Here is a 12741-nt window from a genome sequence, read left to right on the forward strand (position 1 = left end):
GCATTAGTAGGAAGGTTCAAAGTGTATTTAAACAAGAGCATTTAGAACAGTTTAGCTGTTGGGTTTGAGGAGGATACAGACTAGATGGTGGTAGGAGACTTTCAGAATGACTTGAAGTGGCCATCTTTGTCCTCAAGGGTCTGAGGCACTTTATCCTAGTGTGTGTTGTACCTTTGCAAACTGGACCAGGACCAAGATAGAAGTGTCCTTTGTAAGTAACATAGTGGTATTGAACCAGTACAGTGAATGCTGACATGAACTTGCAGCGGGAGAAAAGGAAGCAAAACTGCCACCGTTCATAGGTTTTGGGGGGTGGGGTGGGTAGGAAGCACTGTGGAAAAAGAAATTCATTTGGATTTGACTATAGTTGAATAGCAACAATGCTCGGAATGTATTCTTCAATATCAGTAACATTTCAATGTAATCTGAAGAAGCACCTCTAGGACTCTACATTATGAGGGGTTTTTAACCATCAAATCTGATACAAGACTGAACTTACTGTAAATTCCCAAATCCAGGATTCCCCATACTGTTTCAGAGACAGATAATAAGTAGCTTTTCAGTCTGCTGGCATTTTTAAACAGGTGGGGGCATGTGCCCTGTCTTGTAGCACCCTGAAGAGAGACCCCATGGCACTGAGCGTAAACCACCCCAAGTGAAGGGACGTTTGAAGAGCTTCAGAATGAAGGGGTTATTGAGTTTGTGTTTGTGGTGGTGGAAGTAATTGGAAAGGGGTAACAATAGTGTTGTACAACATGAAGAGTATAATCAATGGCACTGAATTATACATGCAGAAGTTGTGGAGTTGGAGAATGTTTTGTTGCGGATATATATATATATATTTTAAACATTTTATTAGGGGCTCCTACAACTCTTATCACAATCCACACATATACATACATCAATTGTATAAAGCACATCCCTACATTCTTTTCCCTAATCATTTTCTTTTTTTACATTTTATTAGGGGCTCCTACAACTCTTATCATAATCCACACATATACATACATCAATTGTATAAAGCACATCCGGACATTCTTTGCCCTAATCACTCTCAGAGCATTTGCTCTCCACTTAAGCCCTCTGCATCAGGTCCTCTTTTTTTTTTCCCTGTTGCGGATATTTTTGCCACAATTAGAAAAAAATCACATGAATGAGTACAAGGAAGAGGAAAATGTTCTAGAACTGACTGTGGTGTTAATTGTACAACCATTCTTGACATTGAATTATTGCATTGTCTGACATGTAGATGAAGTGCTAGTAAAACTGGGGGCGGGGGGGGGTGCTGACAAGCCTCCTGTGGGCACTCTCTAAACCCGATGTCTAGTTTCTTCTCTAAAAGGAGAGAAGACAATATGGCATATTGGCTTTTCTTGTTTTTGTTTTTTAAGAACCAGTGTTCTTTGTTTTTTTTAGCTTGATTCTTAATTTGTTTTAGTTGTGCTTACTGATTTTTAAAATTGAGACTAATAAACTGCTTGTGATAGTGATGAGTACCATGTGGGATTGGCTGTACTCCGCTGTGGTTCCAGCCAGCCACTTGTCATTACCACTGGAGACACGGCTTACCAGTGATGAGGCATCACTGAATGAATATTCTTTACTTGTTGCTCATCATTTACTTTGCACCAAGGGTTCAAAGCATGATACATACCGCTTACAAGTCCATGGCTGTTGAGAAGGTGTTGTCAGTAGCATCCTGTGTTCTATAACTTACTCACTGTCACATAGCTTGTCATCGGATGAGCCTGGATTGAACGTAGGCCCAGACCACGTTAAATGGCGTAGGCTGTGTAGTGAGGGCCATTGTACAGTGCATACAGGCTGCAGGTTCTTTGTAGAAGGCCCTGTTTTTGTTTAATAGTAAGTAAGGTTAAGGGACATGTCATTTGTTGACACATTTCCTCCACTAAAACTAAAACTTACCATTTACCGCCTACCATTTAAGCTGACACCTATTTGACGAGACAGTATATATCCAAATTCATGTTGTTCTACTCTCAAAATTCTCTGGTACAGCTATCTCTACAGATATTGTCAATTTGATGCAAACATGAATTGAGTATTAATCCTAGTAAAATTTATCACACAATTTATATGTTAATAGTGTATAATTATGTCATTTTTAATAAAATTAGTAGTTTTTTCATTTTGTTTTACTATAATCATTTTATTGGGGGCTTGTACACCTCTTATCACAATCCATACATCCATCCATTGTGTCAAACAAGTTTGTATATTTGTTGCACCATCATTCTCAAAACATTTGCTTTCTAGTTGAGCCCTTCATATCACCTTATTTTTCCCCTCCCTCCCCACTTTCCCTCCCTCATGGACCTTTGATAAATTTATAAATTAGTATTATTTTTTCATGTCTTTTACTGTCCAATGTCTCCCTTCACCCACTTTTCTATTGTCTGTTCCCCAAGAAGGGGGTTATATGTAGATCTTTGTGATCGAGTCCCCTTTTCTACTCCACCTTTCCCTTACCCACCTGGTATCAAGACTCTCATTATTGGCCCTGAGAGGTTTGTCTGTCCTGGATTCCTTGTGTTTCCAGTTCTTACCTGTACCAGTGTACATCCTCTGGTCTAGCCGGATTTGTAAGGTACACTTGAGATCATGATAGTGGGGGAGGGAGGAAGCATTAAAGAACTAGAGGAAAGTTGTATGTTTCATCGTGGCTACACTGTAACCTGACTGGCTTGTCTCCTCCCTGAGACCCTTCTGTAAGGGGATGTCCAGTTGCCTACAGATGGGCTTTGGGTCTCCACCCCGTCTCCCACCTCATTCGCAATATGATTTTTTGTTCTTTGATACCTGATCCCATTTACACCTTGTGGTCACAAAAGCTGGTGTGCTTCTTCCATGTGGGCTTTGTTACTTCTGAGCTAGATAAATGCTTGTTTATCTTCAAGCAGCTATATCTTTTGATAGCTGTGCATCATCAGCTTTCTTCACATTTGCTTATGTGTACCTGCGTTGTCTTCATGTTCGGAAGGTGAGCATCATAGAATGCCAGTTTAATAGAACAAAGTATTCTAGCATTGATGGAGTACTTGAGTCGCGACCCACTGTCCATCTGCTACCTTAATAATAAACCTATAAATATATGCACATAGATCTAATTTCCCATCCTCATATATAAATATATTTACATTTGTACATCCCTGTATTTAGACCTTTATAAATGTCCTTTGCCTCCTAGTTCCCTCCTCTATTTCCTTTTACTCCCTTCTTGTTCAGCCTTCATTTGGGTTTCAGTAATTCCTCTGTTACATTGCCCTTGATCAAGCCCTGCCAGGCCTCTTACACTGTTCTTGACATCGATTTTGGATCACATGTTGTCCCTTGTCCCTGGGTTGGTTGGTGGGTTAGTTTTAATATTTAAAACTTAACAAGAAACTTTTAAAAAATAATTTTATTGGGAACTCGTACAACTCTTATCACAATTCATACATACATCCATTGTGTCAAGCACATTTGTACATTTGTTGCTATCATCTTTTTCAAAACATTTGCTTTCTACTTGAGCCCTTGGTATCAGCTCCTCATTTCCCCCCTCCTTCCCTGTACCCCCTCCCTCATGAACCCTTGACGTTTCCCTTCACCCACTTTTCTGTTGTCCACCCTCTAGGGAGGAAGTTATATGTAGACCCTGTAATCAGTTCCCCCTTTATATCCCACCTTCCCTCCACCCTCCAGACATCTCCACTCTCACCACCGGTCCTGAAGGGTACATCTCTCCTGAATACCCTGTGTTTCCAGTTCCTATCTGTACTAGTGTGCAACCTTTGGTCTAGCCAGATTAGTAGAGAAGAATTGGGATCATGATAGTGGTGGAGAGAGGAAGCATTAAAGAACTAGAGGAAAGTTGTACGTTTCATTGGTGCTATACTACACCCTGATTGGCTCATCTTCTCCCCAAGACCCTTCTGTAAAGGGATGTTCAGTTGCCCACAGATAGGCTTTGGGTCTCCACTCTGCACTTGCCCTCATTTGCAATCATAGGATTTCTTTGTTCTTGATGCCTGATACCTGGTCCCTGGGTTTGTTACCACGCACTTCCTTTCCCTTGCCTCCCCCTCTTCCCATGTCCCCCTTGTTTTCGCCTCGCCTATCTTATCTAGATAAATCTGCAGAGATGATAATATGCACAAAAAACAAGACAGAGCAAAACAAAGCAACAAAAGAAAGCCAAACAACAAAAACAATGACAGAGGAAAGCCTGTAAATAGTTCAAGGTCTGTTTGTTGACCTTTAGGAGTGTTTTCTGGTCGAATCTGATGGGGTGCCACGCCCTGACCCCAAAGTCTAGTTTTGGTATTCCCTGGGGACTTCGTTGCTCTGCTCCCCTTGCTGTTCTGTTGCACACACTCAGTTGTGGTGGGGTCAGGTAGGGGGAAATTCCTGCACTGTCTCTCTAGTGTGGTCCCCTGTAGGGCTATGGGTCAGTGAGGGACGTTGTGTCTCATAGTGGGGCCAGCCCTGTGGTCCCCTCTCTGCTTTCACTGCTCTGAGCAGGAATATCGTCCTCAGGGCTTCGTGCGCCAGAATGTGTTCCGCTCTCTCTTCCTCTCCATTTACTCCCGTGTGCTCTGATCAGACATGTCCCTCTCCCTGAGCTGTTGCTTCAGTGCTGTCCTCTGAATTGAATTCTTTTGGGGGAGAGGGTGCTGTCCACGATTTTGTTTTGTTTTGTAAGAACATGTGTGATTTTGTGTATGTGTCCATAGAGATAGGGATATAAGACATGTCCGTAAATCTAGTGTTAAAGATAAAGTGAAATGTTCTTAAAACTTTTAAAAAAATATTTTATTGGGAGCTCTTAGCTATATCATAACATTCCATCAATCACACAAAACAGTATTGTACAATTGTTATCACAGTCGGTTTCAAAACATTTTTTTTTACATAGATGGCATATAATATTTAAAAATACTATTAATGTATTTAAGGTTAAGTATAATATGAGGGGATTTTTTAAAGTGTCGAAAAAATGAATTAAAATATAATGGCATCTTTCCACTTTCCCCAACTTTTTTTTATAATCATTTTATTAAGGACTCATGCACCACCCATCTCTATCCATACATGCATCAATTGTGTAAAGCACATTTGTACATTTTTTGCCCTCATCATTCTCAAAACTTTTGCTCTCCATCCAAGCCCCTGGAATCAGGTCCTCATTTTTTCCCCCTTAAAACTTTTTTATTGTATTGGATGAAGGTTTACAAAGCAGCTCAGTTATTCATACACGTTTTATTTCGTGTCATTGATTGCAGTCTCCACGATGCAGCATCATCACCTATCCTACTTCCTCCCAGTGCTGCCACCTCCTAATCCTTGTAAACTTTGAATTAGGAAGATGGTGTCCTTTTGATGTCAAATGGTTGTGCACACCTTCCTAATGTCATTGATCCCCTTAAAGGCCCGACTGAAAATTGAGCCAAGTGTGTGAGAGCTCAGTTTAGACCTGAAGGTGACTAAAGGCTACATAGTCAAGCTCAGGACTGCCATCACTCTCAGTATGACAAGTAAACCTGGTCTCTTACGGTTGCGAGTTCCACATTTTTTCCCCACCCAATCCAAGACCACCTAATATGATCCCTTCCTCGTAATTGCTGGTAGCCAAGCAAGAGCTCTAGTTCTTCTGCTCTCAGAGTTGAAGAGTGATGTTTGCCTAGTCCATTTGATTGTTTTCATGCATCTTTGGCTTTCTTCACTCCTTCCTCCAAAGAGGGAGAGACCAAAGGCTGTACCCCACTTAGATAGCCACTCACAACTTTCTGTGGCCCCAGTTTTGCTGTGGAACATTATCTTTGTGAACTGCCTTATATAAGCGAACCCTGGTAACCTTTGAGACCATGGTGTGGACACTTGACACTTCCCCAGATTAAAGTGACTTATTCCTTCACAGAGCTTATGTCTAAGCAGTCTTCATAACTTTGCCCACTGTGTACACTGCCACACTCATAGCTATAGCTGGAGCAAAAAAATAAATACACATGTACGTATATCCTTTGCTGAACCTATGAATTTTTTGTGGGTTGTATAACTGCTTTTTTTTATGTTTGAACCTCTTGCAGGTTTGATTCATTAGACTAGAAACATTTACAGACTCTAGTTTAATGCTTTAATCTTTTATTTTATAGGAAAGAAATGCTGAAAATGCAATCGAAGCTCTTAAGGAGTATGAACCCGAAATGGGCAAAGTGTATCGACAAGACAGAAAGAGTGTACAGCGGATTAAAGCCAAAGACATTGTTCCTGGTGATATTGTAGAAATTGCTGGTGAGTTGAGATTATCATTTTTATTTTATTCTAGTTTGCTGGATTTTGTCGTTCTCTCGAAGTTCATAATTATGAATTGTGTTCATTGATTTTTGCCGCCGCTAAACATGTTTTTTTTCTGTTACATAATTTTGATGTGTTGGTGGCACCTGAGCTGTGTTTTGTCTTGTTTTTCAGGTCTTTAAAAAGCTATTGGTTGATTTTACTAGTTCATGCACGTTGAGGGGCTTTATCTTGAGTTGGCACTTAGGTGGAGCAGGCCGTGTGTCAGTGTACTAGTTAGTGGCTTCAGCATTTTTCTGCTTTGTTTCTTTCTTGGTACAAATGCTAATTCACGCATGTAGCTATCGAGTTAAGTCGATGGTTGCATGATTCTGAACGCCATGTTAAAATGAAGCCACCCACAGACCCCAGGACTCTAACATGGATCTGGTGGGCTTCCGAGGGACCAGGGGTCCGCAGAGGTGCGGAGGTCCAGCAGTCCTGCGCTTGAAGCAGGTCTCTCGGGTCATTGTTCTCACAGCCCTGGGTGCACGGGCTCGGCATTAGCTCACTGTCAGCACACTGCCCATTGTTGAGCCAATCCTTGCACAGTGCACTTGGGTTCTCGCTTCCTCAGTGGCACTTCAGGCTGTGTTGTAGGCAGGTGGCGCCTCCTTTGATTGTCTTATTTTCATGAAAGGCGATGCAGAGCTGCTCTTGTAGTCTCCACGTTTTGATGGTTTTCCCAGAAAAATCACATTCCAGATACACTGCGAAGTTGGTTGCTTACTTAAAGTGTGTGCGTGAAGGAGTTAGCAGCTTGCTCATTAGTCTTGTTAGCAAGAGAACATGTGGATGAAGTGTTTGGGACTTTTAATCTTTTGATCCCGATGTAATTTCAGACTTAAAAGTTGTGAGAAGAGTAAAAGAGTTCCCATATTATCTTTACATATTAACATTTTTAAATGCAGGGCTTGTTAACTCTTTCTGCCTATAAGTAGACACGTATTTGTTTCTAAACTGTGAGTGTATCAGGCATGCTGCCTCTTTACTCTTAAAATTATTGGTCAGGATTTAGCCCCAGAGACTGAAGACCTTGCACGGAGCCTTCCTTTACTGATCAGTGTCCACAGCTTGCTGTCAGCTTATGAGCTAATCTTCAGATTTTTACCAGTTGTCACGATGGGTTAGGGAGTTCCGACCAGCATGGACAAGTCGCTTGGAAGGCTGGGGCGAGAAGCAGTTTTGAGGGTCCTAGGTTAGGAACAGTGAGCAAAGATTGGAGAAGTTTATGGTTCCCTGCCCGTCAGCATCCCCTGGTGACACACTTTAAACACTTATCACTCAGTTCAGCCCAAAGGACCATCATCTGCCCTTTGGCTCTGGAATTCTGGAAGGAAAGCAGTGGGCCTGAGATACAGCTGCAAAGCAGCTGGTCAGGTAACGGGTGTGAGGTGGACAGGGGAAGAGCTCATGTTCAATACGGGAGGGGCAGTCTGTCTGCTAGTGGGTGAGCTCCCAGCCTCTAGACTCTTGGAGTGAGCCGGTGGCAGCAGCATCTTAGGCTGTTCTACATCTCATTGATCCCCAGGGCTTTGTTCATTTGGCTCAGGAGACGGCAGTGGCTTCCGGGCATAGTGTGGAATTTGATGCATTGAGGTTCCTCCCCTCAGGGCAGCTTCTCTCCAGCAGTGGTGATTTCTGATGTCTTTTTTCCAGTCTTTGTCAACTCCCGTCTCACTCTAGTCCCTAGTTAACCCCTCCTTTGTCCATGAAACTATTCTTGCCTCCGGCATCCACATCTATAGCCACACTAGTCCAGACCGTCACCTAGTACCGCTGGACCCCATCTCCCTTTCAGACAGCAGCCAACCAGCCGTGTGTTCCTTCCTCTGCTGAATTTTTCCTGTGGTTTATCCGCACCACCCATAGCGTCCTGTCCTTGCCCTACAAGGCCTTGTGCTGAAATCTTATTTGCCTCTGAGCCAGCGCCTCACCCCACCCCACCCCACCCCACCCCAGGGTAGAGTTGCTGCTCCCATCCATTCCAGCCCTAGTTCAGTTCCTCCCCAAGGTAGTTGATTAAGGACCCCCTTCACAAACCTTAGGCAAGGTTGTGGTTCACGATGACCCTAAGCCACTGACTTCTTTCTACTGTAATGCTCCATTCACTCTATGGAGAAGTGTGTTCTTATAAAAGCTACATTTCGTAGTTAAAAACCCACCCAGTTTGTGATCCTATAGAATAGAGTTCAATTGCCCCATAGGATTTATGGGACTGTAAATCTTTATGAAAGCAGACAGCCATGTCTTTCTCCCAGGAGGAGTTGCCAATGGACTCAAGCCTCTGACTTTGGGGGTAGATTGCAGTTTTTAGGTTCAGCTGAGTGGGGTTTACCCCATAATCACCCTTAATACAAAGAAGGAAACACTGGGATCCTGACCATCCTGAATGACAAAAGTGGTGTCTGACTTGGGTAGATTATGAAGGACCAGTCGGGGTCAATCTAGCATGTGAAGCAGAAGACTGCTTGCTGTTGGTGTCTGGAGTAGCCCTTCCTTTTGGTGACTATCCCACCATCACTACTACTAACTGTTCCAAACTGTCCATTTTCCTTGTGATGATTTTACAGCCTTCGTGGGAATGCCAGCACGCCTTGATTCAGCACTACTTTTCCCCTCCAGCTTCTCGCCCAACCTTCCACCTTCCACTCACCCACACACATCTGTAAGCATGTGTTGGTGTCAATTGACAATGGACTTTCATGTTGATATAGGGGCGCAGAAATGAAGATGGGTGTAGATATGGGGGCTTTGCATTGAGCAATTGGATACAGAAGAGAGAACCTCAAAAAACTCTTGGGAAAATGGAATAGATAGTGGAATTTTTTCATGGACTCTTGGCCTCTCAGCATTGTGACATTGCTGAGCACAGCACAGGTGCAGCTCAGTGGGTAATGAACAGGTTTGGTGCCTGGAGTGTGGAGGAGGCTCAGCTTCAGCCCAGTGCACACGTGCTTCTTGTGCAGCACGAGCCCTTTGGAACAGTTCACATGTCTGTGGGTGTACCCAGAGCTACTAGGAGTAGATGCCAAAGACAGGGATTTGTTTAGATGTACAAGTAAACGCGTGGCTTTTAACCATCAACCATACACTCTAAAAAGTACTATTACTCACATTTTACCATTGAGGAAATGAGTTGTCTAGGTTGCTTTTTTTTTTTTATCATTTTATTGGGGGCTTATACAGCTTTTATCACAATCTGTCCTTTTTAAAGGGAGCAGATTGCCAGGTCGCAGATCTTTCTCCTCTGGAGCTGATGAGGCTCTCAAGCCACCACCCTTCCTGTTGGCTGTTGCACCGTCTTATAGTGTCAGTCAACTTGTTGGAGACCCAGATCATAATTTTTAAAAGCAACTTTATTCTCACAAACCAAATTGCCCCCTCTAATTATGCAATTCTGTGCCATGTTTTTTTTGTTGTTCCAAATTGTGCAGTCAGCACATTTTCCTGTTTGTTACTGTGTAGACCTGATATAACGCAAAATTTACCCTCTTACCTATTTTTAATAGGTTTTGGTGGTGTTGATTGCACTACCCTGTTGTGCTACCACTACCAGTTTTGAACTTCTGTCCCACTAGCTCCCTCAGTGGTCCCTGGGGGCGAGTGCCATGTGTCTATTTTGTGGTTTCACTCATTCTGATAGAGGACGCCGAGCGCTGTATAGCCTTCCAATGCTGACGCGCTCACAGGGCAGCTGTTGTGGGGGTTGAGCCATGCGGCCACCTCCATGTTTCCTGTAACATGCCTTGAGTGAGAGGCATGGTGGTGACCACAAGCTTTCATGTGGACATACATTTTTCTCTTGGGTATATACCTAAGCGTATGCTTGCTGGCTGTGGGATGATGTTTAACACTGGAACGCCTGGGCTGTTTCTTTGATGACCCACCATGCTTCAGGTCCAGCAGTTGTTTCATGTCAGTAGCTGTCAATGTCTGTGTGTTTTATTAACAATGAAGTGATGATCATCTTATGTGCTTAGTGGCCATTTGTTGTATGACTTTGGGGAACTGTCGTCAGCAGCAGCCCCCTCCTTTTCGAATATAAAACGTGTTTTATTATCTAAAACCATTTCGGTAATTCAATTCACTTTATTAAAAAGTTTGATCAGGGGCTCTGACAGCTCTTAGAACAATCTAACAGCACTTGTATCGAGCGTATTTGTACATACGTTGCCATCTAGTTATTTTCTAAACAATTTGAGCCCTTGGTATCAGATCCTCTTTCCCTCCCTCCCCTCACCCTTATGATCCATTAATAGATTATAAGTTAGTATATTCATATCTTACACCTACCGCTGTGTCCATTCCCCCATGGTTTCTGTTGTTTGTCTTCCCTCCTCCCTCTACCTTCCCCCTACCCTCCTGGTATCACTATCCTCACTGCTGTTACTGGATTCCATGAGTTCTTCTCTGTACCTGTGTACATGCTCCAGTCTACAGATGGGTTTGGGGTAGTCTTGGATACATCTCTTATCAAATACATGATTTGCTAAAAATTTCCTCCTGATTGAATGTTCTTTTCACTGGTGGTATCTTCTGTAGCAGAAAAGGGTTTCTTCTCTATTTCTCCCCCCCCCCCCCAATAGTTTCACTGGGATAGAATTCACTTACCACAGACTCATAATTCTGTTTTTTGAATATTAGAGTTCTGTATACTTTACCACAGTCATTTCTAGAACATCTTCTCCCCTATTGTATTCATTATTTGCTCCCCCTCCAGAATTACCCCCATAAGCCATTATAGTTTTCTCTGTACATTGACCCATTGTACTTCATATATTGGGAAAATGTTCCACCACCCACGCACAAAAAGCAGCAAAAAAATTTTTTTAAAGACCAGCAATATTAAAATAAACCAGAGGAAATCTGTCGAGAAAAAAGCAGCAGATAATGAAAACTAGAGGAAATCCAAAATGGGTCAGAAGGGAGAGCAAATGACCAGTTTTTCATGAGGTAAGTTGTTGACAGCTTTGTGGATGCCCTTAATCACACACAAGTTATGTCACAATTTATCTTTCAGGTTGCCAGGATACTGTTTTCATTGGTGGTGCCTGATGGTTTTATATATGTGTGTGTGTGTGTGTGTGTGTATTTTATAACTTCAGTTTTACTTATATTAGGGTTCATTATGTAATTGACCCAGGACCCCTGGTGTAGTGGTTAGGTGCTGGGCTGGTAACCTCACAGTCATCTGTTTGAAACTACTAGCTGCTCCTTTGTAAAAAGGTGAGGACTTCTCCGGCAAAGGGTTACAGTCCCTGAAACCCACAGGGCCAGTTCTGCCCTTCCCGATATAGGGTAGCTATGAGTTGGCATTGACTCAGTGAGTTTGAGATGTAATTAATCCGTATTTTGATACGTAGCCCAATAATTCTGAGACGGTAATTGATCCCTCCCATCCTACCTCTCTTCCCAGTCTTGGATGCAACTAAAGTTAAAACGCGAGAAAATAATAAAGGCCAATGGCCACGAGTGTACACTGAACTCTGAAGTACAGTCAGGACACTTGTTTGAATGGAGATTCTGCAAGAAAGGTGGCAGAGGGGTGTAGACATGGTGCCCGGCAGTCCGCCTTTGTGCTCTTAAGGGATGCTGGGGCTAGCAGCGCCTATCCTTTATGGGTAGGCATTTCCACCTGGCAGATTCTGACCGTTAGCTTTGCATGTGACTTGAAGTGGTACAGGTAGCTGGATGCCCCAAGCATGGAGGTCAAGGTGTGGAGATGCATCAGTCGATACTGCGCTCTTTGGCTCTGCCATCCCAGAGGGCCACCTCCATGGGACTAACAGCTTGCAGAACATTTGGTCACTGTTGTTTCCCATAACAGTGGTCTGGTTTTTGGAACCAGCTGTATCCGTGAGGAGTTGGGGGTTATTTAAAAAACTAAGCAAGTTAGGACAGCTTGATTCAGTTTTCCTCTTAGAATATGGGAGGGGGCGGGGAGGAGCAGGACATGCCCTAGGGGGTTATTTACAGATTTCTCAAGGGCTCAGTTCTGAGGATTGTGTAAAACAAACTTTATGTAGCTTGGTAACCCAGAGCTGATGACTAGCATGAGGACATAACTATCCTCAGATGACTTCTGTCCCATAGTCTCCGCTAAAGCAGTTTAAGGTTATGTAAGTGATGGTGATGACACCAGCTTCAATACCCCCACGCGACTGCAGTGTCTATTGGCAATTAATATTCCTGTTTCTGAAATGAAATGCTCACCAGTAGTGTCAGCAATTCCAATATTTTTCTAGAATGTATAAAAGAAAAAAATTGAGCTTGGCAAGTATTTTAAAAGCTGTAGCTTTGAGACTTTTAGGAATCAGGTTCAGTAACCTGCAAAGCATCTTTACTAAGGCGTCCAGGAAGTAGAAAGACAAAAGTTGTGAAATAGATTACCCAATTAGTGTA

The 12741-nt window shown here is 42.9% G+C and overlaps 1 protein-coding gene across 1 annotated transcript in view; it reads left to right on the forward strand.

The window, feature by feature from the left end:
* Positions 1-12741, forward strand: part of ATP2A2 (ATPase sarcoplasmic/endoplasmic reticulum Ca2+ transporting 2) — a 46427-nt gene that overhangs the window by 9110 nt on the left and 24576 nt on the right. The window contains exon 5 of the mRNA XM_075534451.1: positions 6156-6294. Coding sequence (XP_075390566.1) covers positions 6156-6294 — 139 coding nt within the window. The remainder of the gene's footprint in view (positions 1-6155; positions 6295-12741) is intronic.

This window comes from Tenrec ecaudatus, chromosome 16 (genome assembly GCF_050624435.1).
Source record: "Tenrec ecaudatus isolate mTenEca1 chromosome 16, mTenEca1.hap1, whole genome shotgun sequence".
In the NCBI taxonomy this organism is placed as follows: domain Eukaryota; kingdom Metazoa; phylum Chordata; class Mammalia; order Afrosoricida; family Tenrecidae; genus Tenrec; species Tenrec ecaudatus.